General features: G+C 46.1%; 1 protein-coding gene across 1 annotated transcript in view; it reads left to right on the forward strand.

Moving 5' to 3' along the window:
- Positions 1 to 18,966, forward strand: part of LOC109482506 (titin-like) — a 90,895-nt gene that overhangs the window by 28,695 nt on the left and 43,234 nt on the right. Inside the window, 22 exon segments of the mRNA XM_019785239.1 lie at positions 188 to 451; positions 611 to 874; positions 1,107 to 1,373; positions 1,647 to 1,910; positions 2,260 to 2,523; positions 2,652 to 2,912; positions 3,470 to 3,742; positions 4,319 to 4,582; positions 4,990 to 5,253; positions 5,590 to 5,856; positions 5,998 to 6,261; positions 6,386 to 6,652; positions 6,770 to 7,030; positions 8,837 to 9,103; positions 9,547 to 9,810; positions 10,990 to 11,070; positions 11,603 to 11,671; positions 12,045 to 12,116; positions 12,214 to 12,264; positions 12,402 to 12,464; positions 12,706 to 12,768; positions 13,127 to 13,189. Of these exon segments, the coding sequence (XP_019640798.1) occupies positions 188 to 451; positions 611 to 874; positions 1,107 to 1,373; positions 1,647 to 1,910; positions 2,260 to 2,523; positions 2,652 to 2,912; positions 3,470 to 3,742; positions 4,319 to 4,582; positions 4,990 to 5,253; positions 5,590 to 5,856; positions 5,998 to 6,261; positions 6,386 to 6,652; positions 6,770 to 7,030; positions 8,837 to 9,103; positions 9,547 to 9,810; positions 10,990 to 11,070; positions 11,603 to 11,671; positions 12,045 to 12,116; positions 12,214 to 12,264; positions 12,402 to 12,464; positions 12,706 to 12,768; positions 13,127 to 13,189 (4,437 nt within the window).

The raw sequence follows: 18,966 nt of genomic DNA on the forward strand, positions 1-18,966 counted from the left end.
TAGGCATCTTTCTAAATGTTATACGTGTGATACAGGTTTTGGTATCTACCCGTTGTGGAAAAGCTGTCCTGAATTGAACAACAAATTTGAATGTGGGTCGTCAATTATAAGCCTTGAGTTGTATTCCTTGTTTGCTTGTCATCCTACGGTATTTCCCAATGATGTTAATTAGTAATGTTTTCTTCAGCGCTGCCAAGCCCTGCACGTCTGAGCGCACCGACAGTCACAGACAGGAGCGTGCTCGTCTCCTGGGCTCCGACAGAGGGCGCCGAGGAGTACATCGTTAAGGTGCAGCCTGAGTGTGAAGTAGTGCCGACAGCAGGAGGACCGGGCGCCCCTGAGAGAGAACTCAGGAACCTGAAGCCAGCCACGGAGTACACTATCCGGGTAGCTGCCAGGGGACCGCTGGGAACAAGCGCTGACAGCGAACCTTTACCGATCCGGACAAATGGTAAGGTTTAGATTCATCAATACATAGATATTTGTTTTGAAGACAGTCGTCCTGGTTTTTCATATTTCTGATTCCAACCTACTTACCACTGGCCACAGCTTGAATACAAGATGTTTATTTCTCCCTTGTTCATCACATCGTCTCATCTTACCGTTTCAGCGCTGCCTACTCCATCTAAGGTCGAGGTGCCTTTCGTCTCCGATAAGGAGGTCAGAGTGTCTTGGCCGGCGGTGCCTGGTGCTACCGACTACCACGTGAAGACCCAGCCGGAGGCCAGTGTACAGCCCGGGGAGGGCGGTCCTGGTGCGCCAGAGAGAGTCGTCACCGGACTGAAACCCAACACGGAGTACAGCATCAGAGTCGTGGCGCTCACCAAGGAAGGTAGCAGCGCCATGACTGAACCTGTGAAAGTCACCACCAAAGGTCAGTGTTGTGTCTGATACATCCTTTACTCTTTCCCTGTCAGTCATTTTTAGGAAATCGCTGACGTCTGTGTATTAATACTTAAATATGAATATCAGTTGCTACATCTTACAACTGTCTTTGCAGTTGCATCAAATGTAGTTTGTGTGGAACGTTCTCCAGTTGTTTTATCAATTGTAATCAGTTGAAAAATGCTACTTCTGTCATGTCATACATCTTTTTTCATTTTCAGCTTTGGAAACGCCTTCCAAGATCCAGCCTGCCTCAACAACTGCTGACATGGCCGTGATCACCTGGTCGGCAGTGAAGGGGGCTACCGACTACAAGGTAGTCGTAGAACCCTCCGGACCTGAGGTCCAAGTAGACAAGGAGGGGCCAGCCGCTCCTAAGAGAATACTGAAGGGACTGCACCCTGATACCGAGTATACTGCCTATGTGACGGCTGTTAGCGATGCTGGAGACAGCACACAGTCAGAACCATTCAAGCTGAGAACCCCCGGTGAGATCGCTATTCGTCTTCCTTAGTTTTTAGTTTTTACAATCCAGCATTGAGAGTTTTCAGCTTTCTTTTTTTTCACAAGGGTTGTTTATTGTTGGTTCAAATATAAAGAACATAATCGATAGGTGTTTGTAATCTCACCTGTCAAGAAAATTATAGAGTATGTATAGAGAGAAATCATTAAGTATTTCGACAATTTAGACAGCTAAAGATTACTTGTCGTGTATTGAAGGTGTATCATGTTTATTTTATTTCAATATTGTTTTCCAACAGGTCTGCCAGTGCCGGCACGTTTAGGTACACCGACAGTCACAGATAGGAACGTGATCGTCTCCTGGGCTCCGATAGAGGGTGCCGAGGAGTACATCGTTAAGGTGGAGCCTGAGTGTGAAGTAGTGCCGACAGCAGGAGGACCGGGCGCTCCTGAGAGAGAACTCAGGAACCTGAAGCCAGCCACGGAGTACATCGTCAGGGTAGCCGCCAAGTTTCCTCAAGGAGTGAGCGCTGAGAGCGAACATTTAGCCATTCGTACAAATGGTAAGACTTGGAAACACATGTCACCCTGATGACATTTTGTTAAATTGTGTTTTTTGAATTGTTTATTTCTTTGGATCAATTGAAACATATTTCAACACAAGACATAGCTAGAGCTAACTAGAATTTTCGTCAAAATCTTCGGTCTACATGTATCACAATAGATGAACGAAGGGTTTTATAGGCACCTGTGACCCGCTAAAGAAGTCACGGGTCATGATCTATCAGGTCATGTGTTCATGAAGTCAGTTATCGTGAGGAAAACCAAAGCAAACTATGTGTTTGAATTCATCAGATGGCGATCCATCACATGCTAATCTATTATATTGTTTTCTTCGAATTTTCCATCCAGCGCTTCCTGCTCCTACTGGCGTCGAGGTGCCTTTCGTCTCCGATAAGGAGGTCAGAGTGTCTTGGCCGGCGGTGCCTGGTGCTACCGACTACCACGTGAAGACTCAGCCGGAGGCCAGTGTCCAGCCCGGGGAGGGCGGTCCTGGTGCGCCGGAGAGAGTCGTTACCGGGCTGAATCCTAAGACGGAATACAGCATCAAAGTCGTGGCGCTCACGCAGAAGGGTAGCAGCGCCTTGTCAGAGCCCGTTAAAGTCACCACTAAAGGTAGGTGAAAATGGACCTAGAACCATCAGATTTTACAACTGCACTTGGCGTATGTACCTGTATTAAATGGTAAACATAAGCATAGCTGCAACTGACACAATGCCTACGTCTGATGTGTTTCCTTGCAGCACTTCCACGACCGAATGAAAGCAAAGTCAAGTCGGTTACGGACAACAGTGCCATCATTACATGGACCGGTATCCAGGGGGCTGCGGACTACCAAATCTCTGTAGAGCCCAAATGTGAAGTCAGGCAGACTAAAAAAGCTACCGCCCCAGAGAGGGAGCTGAGGGGTCTGTTGTCAGGCACAGAGTACACCGTCACCATCACCGCCGTCGGGAAGTCAGGAACAAGTGCCGTGTCCGAACCGCTTATCGTCCGAACCAAAGGTAAGACAACTGCATGTGCCATGTTTCACAACCTAAACGGCAGTTGTGTATATTAGCGAAGTCAGATAGGCTTTGACGGACAGGTAGTTGATGAATAGGGATAAGGACTTGCCATTACGCATTTTAATCTCATTTTGCGTTCAGGACAGTCCTTTGGACTGCATGGACAAGCGCCTTGTTTACCTTAATTGTTTCGACTGTCTCCTTACCGTTCACACATCGCCCTTAAAAGTGATATTAATACGAACATTTTGCAAAATTTCTAACGATTTCATATGCTTCCTCTTCTTGTTCTCTTCCTCATGACCTCTCGTTCCCCAATGTTTGTTTCCGACCCCCGTTTGTGGCATCCTATCTTTTATTTGCCATCTGTGATACTTTTACTCCTGCACTACTTCTACCTGCCTATCTAATATACTAACACATTCCCGTTCTAAATCACGATTATTGTGTCCTGTTCCTTCACGAACCCATTCCACTCACCGTACATGTTTGTGGGCTGCCCTTCTTCCAATCATCTTACCAACGTCCGTTCAATATGGCCGACACACGTGCAGCCTTGCTGCCTCCCGCGGATGTACGAGCCTCGTCCGTGACGGACTCCAGCCTTCTCCTGGCCTGGAAGCCCGTGGAAGGGGCCACGAGCTACATCATCAGTACGGAGCCGGACAAGGCCCGGGTACAGCTAGTGGACGACTCCAAGGGGAAGGAATCCCCCGAGCGACTGTTGACTCAGCTTTGGCCCAACACAGAATACACCTTAACCATCATAGCCGTCAACAACGACGAGTCCAGCATGGAGTGCGAGCCTTTCAAAGTCAAAACTCTAGGTGCATTCTTCGGTCGAACATCTCTGAGTGTCCTTGTTCTGCTGACCTTTTGTAAAGTTTGCCATTTGTCATCAAGCAGCGTCTTACATACCGCTGCTGTGTGCTGTGCCGAACACGATAACCATTTCTTTTTTTAATGTTGACTCATCATTTTTAACCATCCATGAGATTCCTTGCTTGATTTAAAGTTGAAGTGTGTAGACGAGGTCTGTGGAGTATGTCAAGATTTTGCTTGTACGGTTTTGAGTTTTGCAGTCTGATTTATCTTTCTAATGGGATACATCAGTGTACAACGACATCGAATCCCTGGTGCCTGCAGATATCGTAACAGGTTACTGTGTCAAGCAGATGTAAATATATAACGTTATACATGTAAATGACCATAATGTCTTGAAGAAACCGAGATTAAAACTTTGTGTTTGAATGCCAGATTAACACATGTCCCCTTACAAGTTCTATATTGTGACATTATGTTAACTAATAGTATATATATTTCTGTGTTTTAGAGGTATTTGCGTGTTCTACAGTTACATGCGTCTCTAGAATGTCTTAACACTGTCTGTTTGTACAATCCAGCATTGTCTAAACCGTCAAGAGTCACGGCTGGAAAAGTAGGAGACACGTCCGCTCTCCTGGTATGGGCTCCGGCTGAGGCGGCGACAAACTACGTACTGACAGTCAACCCTCCCGCCGAAGTCGTACCAACTGACAAGGGTCCGTCCGGCCCTGAGAGGGTCCTAAAGGGGTTGAAAACGAACACGGAGTACACCGTTAGCGTCACCGCAAAGAACCCAGATGGCACAAGCGCTCCATCAGATGAGTTTGTCTTCAAAACTAAAGGTTAGGACTCTAACATCTTGTTGAATGCAATGTCTTGCGGTATAGGTGTCATAATTAGCAGCGTTGTTGATTTTATCGTTGTGGATACTTGAAATCGTTGATGGACAGTCTAATACTACCAGATGACCTCTGGACTATTTCGAAGACTATACCGTTCAGGCTTTAGCTGGCTTTTAGAGCATCCACTCTACGGTCAGTACTAGTCATATTTACTTTGCACATTTCACACACGCAGAACAGTTTGCTTTAGGTTATCCAGTCCAGTGAAGCAATGACTGTTGAGACAAGGACTGTTTGTCTGGTTGACATCACTATTTCACACTCTTAAAGATAGCACTGTCCTTCACAGACCATTTTGGTGACCTAGATACAGGAAGCTCACTATTCCCTGTCTATGTCGTCTACAGCATTGCCGTCACCCGAACAGCCCAGCCAAGCGGCGGTCACCGACACAACCGCCACTGTGACTTGGGCCGCTGTACCAGGGGCGACCGACTACGTCGTGAAGGTGGACCCTGAGGGACAAGTTATGGAGACGGCAGACGGGGCCGGAGCGCCTGTAAGGCAGATACAGGGACTGAAGCCCGGCACAGAGTACAAGGTTGTTGTTTCTGGAAAGGGGGAGAAGGGCGACGGCGCAGAATGTGAACCAATCGTCATCAAGACCAACCGTAAGTTGTCACAATTTCTTCCCGTGGATAGCTTCATAGACCGCAGAAGTACCATAGAACTACATCGTGTCAAACCGTGGTAGAAATAGCAACGGCTATCTTGTACTTGATTAATTGGGCCAAGTAAACATTGCGGTCAACTTGGGACAGAATTCTAATTAAGGGTCGCGTGCCTTCGGTGAGATATTTGTATTATCTCCTACTGACCCTTACTGTGACTCTGTGATTCCTATGGATTCCTTGCCGCTGTTGCCTTAAGGGAGAAACATACTACTACTGTGCCAAATCCCATATATTGATGATGTTGACAACAACGCATCCACGTTGTTGTTCTAGCTTTGCCTTCCCCCGCTGCCGTCAAACCCACCTCGGTGGAGGATAACAAGCTGACCCTGGGTTGGTCGGCCGTACCAGGAGCTACTGACTACAAGATTGTCTCCAGCCCGGAGGACGTACAGGTGGTGACACGGAAGGGCGGCCGTGCTGACTCCGAGCGGGTCATCACTGGTCTCCGCCCCGGTACAGAGTACTCCTTCTCCGTGGTCGCTGTGTGTCCTGACGGAAACAGTGCACAGACAGAACCAGTTAAAGTCACCACGAAAGGTACGTTTGTTTTCTTCTCTTCTTCTCTATACAATCACAGGACATTGCTGGCAGCTACCTTCCAGCCATGTCGATCATTGATGTAATAGTTATCCAATCCATCTTGTAATCATTTTGTCCCAATTTCTTTTCCACATGAAGCATTGCCGACGCCAGGCGGTGTGAAGGCCGGGACCGTTGAAGACACCACCGCTACGGTCGTCTGGTCCAACGTTCCCGGTGCATCTGACTACACGGTGCAGGTGGAGCCCACAGGTGAAGTTGTTCTGACCAAAGAAGGTCCCGCGGCCCCGGTAAGGGAGATCAGGGGCCTTCAGGCTGGGCAAGAGTACAGAGTTGCCGTTGTCGGGAAAGGACCGAGTGGGGAGAGCGCTCCTTGTGAACCTATCTCCATTAAAACAAATGGTAAGACTCCTCTCCTTTCTTTCACAGTTCATTCATAAGAATCATATTGTCTACTAAAATTTGTATCCAGCTATTCGAAGACGTGTTGTTGATAAAGTAACTGTAACATTATAAACTTCCACAGTCCTTGCAACTCCATCCGGCATCAAGCCGTCGACCATTGACGACAACAGTGTGACCCTGGCTTGGACCTCGGTACCAGGTGCAACGGATTACGTCATATCCGGTGTGCCCGATGGAGCTAAGGTGTCGGCGGGTAAGGACGGCCCTGCAGGTGCCGAGAGAGTCGTCACCGGTCTGCAGGCAGCGACTGACTACTCCATCTCCGTAACAGCTGTTAGCTCTAAGGGCGAAAGTGGTGCTGGGCAGCCAGTACGAATCACGACAAAAGGTGAGCGCAAACATTAACACTTAATAACCACAGGTCGTCATAAAGATTTTGAATTGTAAAATACTGGTTGCACGGAATAAAGGCACTGACTGGTATGCGTCTGTTCGTATGCTTTAGCACTTCCAACTCCCGATGATGTGGCCGTCAGCTCGTCCGCTGACAGCGCTACGATAACCTGGGCACCTGTTCCCGGCGCTAAGGACTATGACATAGTCACCGACCCTCCCGCAGAGGTCTCACCGACAGACAAAGGACCGTCGGCCGCTGAGAGAGTGGTCAAGGGTCTGAAGCCAGGCACGGACTACGAGGTGAAGATTGCTGCCACTAACGACAAGGGCGTAAGCAACCCATGTCGGCCTGTGAAGTTTTCTACGAAAGGTAAGCAATCCAAGGTGTATGTTATCTCAAGCCAGGTCGCGTTCATTTCAGCGTTACCGCGAATTAGCCTCATATTAGCTGTAGTCTCAGCATTTCAACATGCAATTTGTTCCTAGACGCGCATGAAATGCTCTGACCATGATCCATTTGCTACTCTTTGATTCTTTTTACTTTTGATTTTTATTTCTGTCTTGGCTCTTATTTGTAAACCAATTGTTTTCTCATCAACGCACACATCATTCACAAACACATTAGTAGTATACAGACAGGTGTCCGATCATTTATACCATCACCCTGTTGGTGCAGTCAAACGTACCACACTTTCAAGAGGCTGGTTCTGAGCCTGTCACTTTATCGCCATTTTTTGTGAATTTCCACATTAACATCTGAGCAGCAGCTCCTAACCGTGCTATATCACGTTCTGTAGACATAGGGCTGCGAATCCTAAGAACACGGGTATGTGGGGTCCAGGCTGTCGCGCCTGCCAGTACCGCACCCACCTGCTTGGCGCAATGGGCAGCTGAAGCCGGACGATGTACTGTCACCGTCTACCCCGAGCCGCTTGGTACTTGATAACGCTTCTAGCCTTATACACATTTCACAGTACTCATCCGCTACCTTCCTATTCTTATGAAACGAACCTCAGTCGAGATGTTCCTCTCTAACCACTGGCTTCTTTAATCACGAGGCCCTTGAATCATGGACACATCATGGTAAAACGCACCAGCATGGCACAGGACATGCATACAGCTGTTTTAATGTTTATTATTTTTTCTAACTTCTTTACTTCTTTACTGTCCTACCTATCTGAATCAAGTGATCTTGTACCTCTCTTTCTGCAGACACTGTTTCTGAGCTCGATGACTTGCAATTGCCTGAGGTCTCGGCTGAAGTCGCCTGTGCATCAGACTCTTTCACAATAACAGTGTACAAGACCGACAATGGACCCTAGCACCACTTCCACACACATCACCTGCACATGTACATATACATGCAGTTTTCACCCTCGCCTGTTCTCATTTCACGTCTTTTCTACCTTTTCTCCTTAAAATGTGTCATAGATCAATAAGTAGCAAACGGATCACTGGTCAGCAAGCATTCTGTCCAAATTGACAGCCGTATACTTACGTATAAAAAGCATGTCATTTGACCTGTCCATTGGCCTTTTGTCATTGCCACGACTATGCGCGTCTAGACCTGTCAAAGATGGCCAAGGACCATGTTACGATTCCGTCGATGGCGATATTTTGTTCACCGATATTGCTATAACTAACGTGGAACTGAATCATGTGTCGATTGTGGCGTTTGCGGTCTTTCATTTTGCTTTGTGGATTCATTGCAAGGCATCATTGAAGACTTTCTTCATCAAAACTAATGGACCCCTGATACGTAATTGGGCCTTCACTGCAATACCGATTACAATCTAAACATTATGGTCATTTGAACGACTGTCTAACAAGGATAGGGCTGCATCAGACCATTACTTTGCCACTAGTCAATGACCATACTAATATGTGCTCTAGAGTCTGCCATAAGTTGCACAAGTCATAGGCTAATACCGGCTGCTGAACTGATGACATGACTTGCCCTGAAGATGAAACACCCTTGAACTACAAATCTTTTCACTGGATAACCCTGACATCATATCAGGTAATAGGAATGGAACATTGAGTGTCTACACGGAATGGTGTATGCGCCATTGTTTGGATGATCTATTAATCTGCTTTAAAATCATGTACATGATGCACTACATGTTCTTGTCATTTTGGGCGGATGATGACGGATGATATACATTTGTCCTTCAAGCTTGCCAAAGGCCAACGGGTGTGAAGTCACCTTCATTAACTGACAACCAGGCGACCATTACGTGGAGTCCCGTACCCGGTGCGACCGACTACCGCGTCCTTGTGGAGCCGGCGGAAGGTTCCGTGAAACTACCAGCAGGGGGACCAGGGGAGGCAGAGAGGACCATCGTGGGTCTGACCGCTGGAGCAGAGTACACGGTGTCGGTGATCGGCATGACAGAGAAAGGCTCTGGAGAGGCCAGCGAACCGGTCAAAATCACCACAAGAGGTAGGTTAATGCTCATATCATTTTGGCCTCATTATAGATTGTGCAGAGGTTTGACATGAGTGGGTATGCTTGTTTGGCTGTTGTGTGGCGCGATTTCTCTATCTGTCGTCTTATTTTCTGGGCAAACTCAGATGCCCAATTGCTCGTCGTTACAAGTTGCAATTATTCCTCATCTGGAGTTTTTGTACAGCGGTTGATTGGTAACTGGATCAATTTAACAACTGAACCTTGCGACTCTTTCGGGACATTTAGACCGACATCCTGTCTTAGTCTTACCACCGGCAACATTGACATTACAAACAAATGTATTCAATGCAGTGCCTATTTTTAAAGGCCCCGCTGTTGACCATAATTTGCTTCAGAACGCCAACAAAAAGCTTTGTGCGGTACACGCGATTATTGTTTCCCTTATTTTTAGTTCTTGAAATTCACACCTTTCGCAGCATTACCTGCACCGTTGGGGGTGAAAGCCTCAGCGGTGAAAACGACGTCGGTTACATTGTCGTGGTCTCCCGTGACTGGCGCCCAAGATTACCGGGTCGAAGTGGTGCCAAAGGCCGGCAGAGTCATGCAGCCTATCGGCGGACCCGCAACTTGGGAACGCAAGATTGTAGGCCTCGAACCTCTTCAAGACTACGAGTTCACCGTAGTCGCTGTACAAGATAAAGAAGAAAGTCTTCCTTCAAAAACTCTGAAAGTCACCACCGGTAGGGACGTTGATGTGGCTTACCCCTGGATATTCGTAGAAGAAAACTTCACCTTTTGATGCATTTTCAAGAGCCCCACCCCATCCCTTTGGACTCAAACCGCGCACGATTGCTTTGGTTGTTTCCAATGCACGGTATTGCTGCTTTTTAGCGGAGCTGTTCCCTTTATCGATGCTTGGCCAATTTTCTAGTTAGGGCAAGAAACCCATGTTGTTTGTAGCCTTATACCAGGAGAAGCCACGGCCTCAAAGAACTGTTTACATGGAGACATACACGACATTGTAAGATGCACGCCATCAGGAGGGATTGCAAATGTTGCATGAAGGACTGCACGCGGCCATGTGGAGTTAAGACACATGCCTAGACATCTCGTATAGATTCTATGTAATGTCTCGATTTGTGGTGGCACAGGCGAACAACATCGACACTGTTCACACGTCACTTGAATCTAGAAGGGCAGTACGTTGGATTATGGTAAGGTTAGGAACGTTTGCCTAGTAGAATAAGACGGTTTGACTGATGTATTTAGTGTTGGATTTGGTAGCCTAAGGAATGAATTTCAGAAAATGGTGATACAACATCCTTGAAAAGGTGACGTTTCGTTGCGTTGATGGTGTACTAAAATTTTAGGGTTTGAGAATGGATCGCGTTTGGCTGATAGGCAACGTTGGTCGTAGGTTTTGTATTGAATTAGATTCGTTAAAATTCAGAAGGTTGATGTACGTAGAATCAAAGACGTGTTGTTGGCATTATGCATGAACTTACACGCGTTTCGTAGTCTCTATCTCTTCGACTATGGTGGGTGGCTCGTCGTGAGAAAAGGAAGTAGTGTACATGTGTGGGTTGTGAAGACCAAGTTCACGTTTTCCTGTATGACATTTCAATCCCTCCTATTGTGTGAAGCATCATGCTATACGCTGTCTCCTTATGCGAGAGATAACTCATGAGGATAACGCGGAAGTACGCACAAAGGAAACGAAGCTTAATCGCCGACAAACGAATGAGGAAGCATCAATGTAGATGAACACACGAATTAGGCAGCTCGCGGTCGATGAAATAAAGCTACGGTTAGGGGTGGTAATGTGTTAAATACAGTATGTAAAAGGAGGTGAACCCAATAGTGACGTTCCATGGACAGACTGATCTATTGTGTTTGTGTACGTTGTGTTTGCAACACAGTCCCGGCAGACAAAGTGGAACCAAAGGTTCAGAAAAAGGAGGAGGTCAAAGTCGCAAAAGAGGAGGCAAAGCCTGTTACAGGTATGGACCCGACAAGTGTGGGGAAGGTAGCAACAATTGGGGGCCAACCTCTTCCGTTATCGAAAATATCCACTGTTGTTATGTCAGGCCTGGAATGGCGTTCACAAAATAAAAGCACTCAATTACTTTGAACAATAGATAGGTCGTGTTTTTTCTGCGTCTCATCTCCTCTTGCATGCTATCTTCTTACTAAAGATGCGTGCATTGCACTGTTTGCGTGTGATTCATCATAATTCAAATCAGAAAGACTTCGTAACTCGCTGTTTTGAGAGGATGGCAAGGAATGTGTGGTATATTCTGCGAATAAGTGATCTTCTGATCTTTGTTAGAGAGTGGCTTGACAGTTACCTATCTCAAACGCACCTTTCACTCATGTATGTCTGTCTGTATGTCTGTCTGACAAAATTGACCAATTTGTTGCAATGTTTGTATGCGACGGAGGAGGTTGAAACAAACGTTTTCCATGTGGGTGTAGATGTTACAAAAACTTTGCTGTTTGTTTTGTTGTACAATTTCACGTCTTTTTCTCAAGCTGAAGAGAAAGTTGTACCTCCAACTGCGCCTGCGCAATTGAAACCAACGGAGCCAGCTACTGTGCCAGGTACTGGACCATGTAAACAACAGCCGCCATTTTGATAATGCTACAGACACCTGTAAATCTGTGTATGCGTGGTGTGGGTTGGCAATAACGCGCGGCTGTAGCTAGCTTCTCTTGATAGCACGTTAGCCTCTTGCATAACGACATTCTTTGCCATGCTGGTTAACTGGCAAGCTGTCGGGTGCAATGTTAGACGTGTACATTACTGACAAGCTGTTTCATGTTTCTTGTTTTATTTATGTTACGTGTGTATTTCTCTGTCCCTGTCGTAAATTAGCTTGTACTACTTCGCTACATCTCACAACGTACGCTTACAATATAACACTGACTAAACGTGTGTTTGTCTCGATCTTACTAACAAAAAATCTTCTAACAGCGGAGGCAGCTGCACCGACTGAAAAGGAAAAGAAGAAAGTCCCCCCAACACCTGAAGCGATCACTCCTACAGGTAACCAATGCGTTGAGATGTGTTGTTTCCATCCCCTTGTGCATTGCTTAAGCTGCAATGTTAGGTAAACTTGTACTGACCATTTGTCTTCTAACAGCTGAGCCGACTGCCCCAGTCCCACCTGAAAAAGTACCAGTTGTCCCCACAGGTAACTAGTGAATTAATGACATACTCACTTTGCTTCCTTTGATGCAAATAAATGTATCAGATACGACTTCTAACTAAACAAACGTTATGGGCTTACCTAAGTGGACTTCTCACAACTCCTTTTAATGTTTCTAATAGCAGAAAAGGAAGCTGAAAAGAAAGAAGGCACACCTGCAGTTCCAGTTCAAGTGCCTGCCGAAGGTATTACTTTATAGCGACCGTGATTCAAGATTTGGCTTAGTCTATTTCTAGTGAAGTGACGATGTTACAGTAGCTGTCGGTGGGTGCATTCACATTTGAAATACTAGGGCCAGTCATATCTATGACATACATCAATCTGCGTTCTGTTTACAACCCAAAGGATATCTACATACTGAAATTTCTTTGTGCTTTAATCTAACGTATGTCAGGATCTGAAAAAATCACTGCTACATCCTTACAGTGGAAAAGAAACCCGAGGAAAAGGTACCACCACCAGCTCCCAAAGCAGAAGTTAATGCCACAGGTATGAAGCACAGCAGCACTGATAGACCATGCTGTCTATACTTGAGCATTTACTCCACCTAAAGTGTAGATATGGGGACAAAGGTTTCCTTGTTTTATGTTGTCACTAACCTGAACGACATGATAACGTATATGTACTTACAGTATATTCTCGTCATCAAATAATATTTCAGCATCATACGTAGCGTACATGTATAGCAAGCCTCTTTAGATAGAAAGTGTCGAATGGAAACACAGGAAGAGACCGTCTTCTGATGCACAGATAGTACTGTATTGAAATCGGGAATACTTAGTTCCTTAAGAGCGTTGATCTCAGGCATATACCAGGTGACGAAACCATTACTGTCGTATCCTTGCAGTGGAACAGAAACGTGACGAAAAACTACCTCCGACATTCCCAAAAGCAGAGGTTAAGCCCTCAGGTATGAAGTACAGAAACAGCAGTTGTACTGTCTAATACTTGACGTACCTACTGTTAACGTGATTAACCTGAATGCGACTAACGTCTGATTTACGAAAGTATTGACAGTACAATTTGTCTGTTAATAAGTATATTTAGACCTTTGCAGTCACATATTACCGTTATCAATCTGTTTGTGGTGGTGTTGGGTTGTTCTCCACTTTTTTATGTATCAATCAAATGGTGATAAGGAACAACAATGTTTCCATGTATATAACCTAGCGGGTTCTCTATATTGTTTTACTACGAAAACGGCATTTATAGTTTAGAGTACTGATGTAGAAGGGGGTTTGATAAGTTTATAACTATACACTGGCGGCATTTCACTTAGAAGAGGTTCTGATGGAGCATCCTACTAAACTTCCCACCGAAGCAACAGAGGCAGTTGTTACCAAATCAGAAAAGACGATCGTGCACGAAAAGCCAAAGGCGATGGTCGTACGGCTGAGGCTTCCTGAAACAAAAAAGAGGGCGGTCTCTCCCAAGACACCAGCTGGAAAAACTAAGGCCGAGGCGGAGGAAATTGTGCAATATGGACCTAAAGACGTTGTTAATCAGAAGAAGCCCCTCACGGAGGCCGATACTAACACAACAAGTGCTGCCCAGACACCAGCATCTTCAACAGAAAAGGAGACCACTGCGGAGGTAATAACTGTTTCGAGGGCGCCCGTTAAGACTACAAGTGAGGCCGTCTCTGTCCAGGAGGTTTCTGTAAAAAGACCTTTACAAGACCACCCGGAAAAAGCGGTAATCCCAGAACAAGCGATGAAAACAGTCATTGAGACGAAGCGCACACAGACAGTGGATGGAAAACCACCAGTGGACGAAAAGCTGTCAACAGAGAAGGGTGTTGGAGAAGAAACGAAGGAGGCCGATTCTACGACGTCCATGGAGAAAACAGATACTATTGCTGAAGAAGTCTCACTACCATCAAAGCCCCTCACAAAGAAAGGTGGCCCTGGTGAGGAGGTTGTTGTAGAAAAACCTTCTACATATCACGCGAAAAAGGAGGAAAGCCGAGAACAAGGTACGGAAACGGTCATTGATAGGACACTCGAAGAGACACCCATGGACAACGAGCAGCTAACACATAGGGATGTTGGAGAAGCAGCGCAGACGGTTGATTCTACCACACCCACTGAGAAAGCAGATACCATTGCTGAAGAAGTTATGGTGTCACTACCATCAAAACCCCTCACAAAGAAAGGTGGTATTGGCGAGGATGTTGTAGAAAAACGTTCTACATACCACCAGGAAAAGGAGGTAACCCAAGAAAAAGCAGCGGGAGCGGTCATTGAGACGAAGCACCCACCACTAATGGACGAGGAGCCATCAAAACCGTCAACAGAGAAGGGAGTTGGAGAAGAAATAAAGGCGGTTGATTCTACCACACACATCGAGAAAATAGATACCATTTCTGAACAAGTCATGGTCTCACAGCTGCCATCAAAACCTATCAATAATAAAGATGGCCTTGTCGAGGAGGTTGTTGTAGAACGGACGTCTGAATACCACCCGGAAAAAGCTGTAACCCAAGAACAAACGATGGAAACGGTCATTGAGATGACGCGCATAGAGACAGTGATTGAAAAACCACCAATGGACGGGGAGCCAACAAAACCGTCAACAGAGAAGGAAGTTGGAGAAGAAACGGATAAGTTTGACTTTATCACACCCACCAAGAAAACAGATACTACTGCTGAAGAGGTCACCGTCTCGCTGCCCCTCGCAGAGAAAGATACTCTTGTTTTTGTAGAGGAAGTCAAAGAGGTTGCTGTTCTAAAGACCTCTGAGATAACGCTAGTGAGGGAAAAACAAACAGGAAACAAAAAGAAAACCAGTCCAAAGAAACAAGTCATAACACACATTGATGAGAAACCGAAGGTGAATCCAATTCAATCGGTATCTCTAGAGACGTCGACTAGCGAGGAAACAACAGACGAGAAAGTGAGTGTGGTGGTCGTTCCGGAGGAGCGTCAAGACCGCACCTCTGATAACAAACGACCAAAACCTTCAACCAAAAAGGGAACAGCGGGGGACGCGGTTGTTCACAAGACGCCGTCTGAGGCTGCTCCCGTCAGGGACGGTGCAACTGATCATGAAGAACAATCAGAACGCCAACCGAAAAATGAGCTTACACAAGAAAAGTCAGTGGAGAAAGTCGATAAGAAAAAGCCATCAGAGACAACTGACATAGCTTCTAGCAAACTGCCCAATGACGAGAACCAATCCAAACCACTTGTAGGCAGGGATTTGGGACAGAAAGGTAACGAGACCGATTCTGGGATGTTCTCCAGAACAACAGATACATTTAAAGACGTTAAGGTGCTACTGCCATCAAAAACATCAACAGAGACGGATGTACTAGTCAAGGAAGGCGGAGACATTAATGTTCCCAAGACCACTTTTGAGAAAGTTAAATTTGCAAAAGCTCAACCAGAAGAAACACAGATTGAAGAGGCACCGGTACGGGAGAAGGGACCGCCTGAAACAAAAGAGTCGCTTTCACAATCAACATTCCGCGACACTGAAGTGGTAGAGAGGATTGAATCGACTACCAAACGTCACCCAGGGGAAAAGCAGACTAAACCTCAACCAGAAGAATCACAAGAGAAACTAGGGCTCTATGAAAAGTTTATAAGTTTTGTGTTTAAGAAGGAGTCGACTACCAGACCTCAACGAGCTCCAGAAGGAATGCAGGAAAAAGAACTCCGTGAATCTGTAGTGGTAGAGATGGAACCGGCCGACAAAACTCAACCAGAAGAACCACAGATTGAAGAGGCACCAGTGCAGGAGAAGGGACCGACTATTGAACCACAGACACAGGTCCCTCTTCCAAAATCAGTATCCCCTGACACTGCAGTGGTACAGAGGCTTGAACCACAAGCAGAACATGGACAACAAGAGACATTTGAGATCCAAAGGATAGAAATAGCTGCCAAACCTCTCCCAGAAGAATCACTAACAAAACTTGAACTCAAAGAGTCGGTTGTGGTAAAGAAGACAGAACCTACTACCAAAGCTCAACCAGAAGAACCACAAACAAAACCTGGACTCCATGAGACGGTAGTTGCACAAAAGGTTGAACCGACTACCAAACCTCAACCAGAAGAATCGCAAATAAAACCATCACCCCTTGAAACGACAGTGATACGAAAGATAGAACTGGCTACGAAAGCTCAACCAGAAGAGCCACTCCATGACACAGTGGTGTTACAGCATATGGAACCCAACTACCAAAGTGCAACGAGAAGAGACACAAAAGATAGAACATGGACTCCATGCCACTGTAGTAGTACAGCAGATAGAGCCAACTACGAAAGCTGAACCAGAAGAGCCACAAACAAAGCCTGGGCTCCATGACACGATAGTGGTACAGCATATGGAACCGACTACCAAAGTGGAACGAGAAGAGCCACAAAAGATAGAACCTGGACTCCACGAGACGATAGTAGTACAGCAGATAGAACCGACTTCCAAAGATCAACCAGAAGAACTAGCAACAACACCTGGACTCCATGAAACGGTAGAGGTACAAAAGATAGAACCGACTACCAGACCTCTACCAGAAGAACTAACCAAAAATCTGGACTTCACGAGACGGCAGTGGTAGAACAGATAGAGCCAACTACCAAACCTACCAAAGCTCAACCAGAAGAACTAACAACAAAACCTGGACTCCATGAGGCGACAGTGGTACAGAAGGTAGAAGCGACTACAAAATCTCAACAAGACGAGCCACAGACAAAACCTGGATTCCATGAGACAGTAGTGGTACAGACCACTGCCAAACCTCTCCCAGAAGAATCACTAACAAAACTTGAACTCAAAGAGACGGTTGTGGAACCGACTACCAAAGCTCAACCAGATGAACAACAAACAAAACCCGGACTCCACGAGACGGCAGTGGTACAGAAGATAGAGCCGACTACCAAAGATCAACATACCATAGCTCAACCAGAAGACCTATCAACAACACCCGGACTCCATGAGGTGTCAGTGGAACAGAAGATGGAACCGTCTACTAAAACTCAACAAGACGAGCCAGAAACAAAACCTGGATTTCATGAGACGGTAGTGGTACAAACAACTGCCAAACGTCTCCCAGAAGAATCACTAACAAAACTTGAACTCAAAGAGATGGTAGTGGTAGAGACGATAGAACCAATTAACAAAGCTCAACCAGAAGACCCACAACAAAAGTTGGAACCCATGAGACGGTAGTGGTACAGGAGGTTGAACCGACTACCAAAACTCAACCAGAAGAACCGCAAACAAAACCAGGGACTCCATGAAACGACAGTGGTACAAAAGATAGAACCGACTACGAAAAGCTGAACCACAAGAGCCACAATCAAAGCCTGGACTCCATGACACGATAGTGGTACAGCATATGGAACTGACTACCAAAGCGCAACGAGAGGAGCCACAAACAAAACCTGGATTTCATGAGACGGTAATGGTACAAACAACTGCCAAACCTCTCCCAGAAGAATCACTAACAAAACTTGAACTCAAAGTGACGATAGTGGTAAAGACGATAGAACCGACAACCAAAGATCAACCAGAAAAACCACAAACAAAACCTGAAATCCATGGGACGGTAGTGGTACAGGAGGTAGAACCGACTAGCAAACCTCAGCCGGAAGAACCGCAAATAAAACCATCACCCCTTGAAACGACAGTGGTACAAAAGATAGAGCCGACTACGAAAGCTGAACCAGAAGAGCCACAACAAAGCCTGGACTCCATGACACGATAGTGGTACAGCATATGGAACCGACTACCAAAGTGGAACGAGAGGAGCCACAGAAGATAGAACCTGGACTCCACGAGACGATAGTAGTACAGCAGATGGAACCGACTACCAAAGATCAACCAGAAGAACTAGCAACAAAACCAGGACTCCACGGGACGGCAGTGGTAGAACAGATAGAGCCAACTACCAAACCTACCAAAGCTCAACCAGAAGAACTAACAACAAAACCTGGACTCCATGAGGCGACAGAGGTACAGAAGATAGAACCGACTACAAAATCTCAACAAGACGAGCCACAAACAAGCCCTGGAATCCATGGGACGGTAGTTGTACAAAAGGTTGAACAGGCTACCAAACCTCAAGCAGAAGAACCGCAAACGAAACCACCATCCCTTGAAACGACAGTGGTACAGAAGATAGAGCCGACTACCAAAGATCAACCAGAAAAGCCACAAACAAAGCCTGGACTCCATGACACGGCAGTGGTACAGCAGATAGGACTCCACGAGGCGACAGTGCTGCAGAACATAGAGCCGGCTACAAAAACTCAGCAAGACGAGCCACAAACAAAACCTGGACTCCATGAGACGGTAGTGGTACAGGCGGTAGAACCGACTAGCAAACCTCAACCAGAAGAACCACAAACAAAACCACCACTACCATAAAACAACTGTGGTACAAAAGATAGAGCCGGCCACGAAAGCTCAACCAGAAGACCCACAACAAAGCCTGGACTCCATGACCATGACACGATAGTGGTACAGCATATGGAACCGACTACCAAAGCGCAACGAGAAGAGCCACAAAGGATAGAACCTGGACTCCATGAGACGACAGTAGTACAGCAGATAGAACCGACTCCCAAAGCTCAAACTACCAAAGCTCAATTAGAAGAACTATCAACAAAACCTGGACTCCATGAGACGGTAGTGGTACAGCAGATACCTCAACAAGACGAGCCACAAACTAAAACAATAGTT

Source organism: Branchiostoma belcheri, unplaced genomic scaffold (assembly GCF_001625305.1).
Source record: "Branchiostoma belcheri isolate BF01 breed outbred unplaced genomic scaffold, Haploidv18h27 scaffold11, whole genome shotgun sequence".
Lineage (NCBI taxonomy): Eukaryota > Metazoa > Chordata > Leptocardii > Amphioxiformes > Branchiostomatidae > Branchiostoma > Branchiostoma belcheri.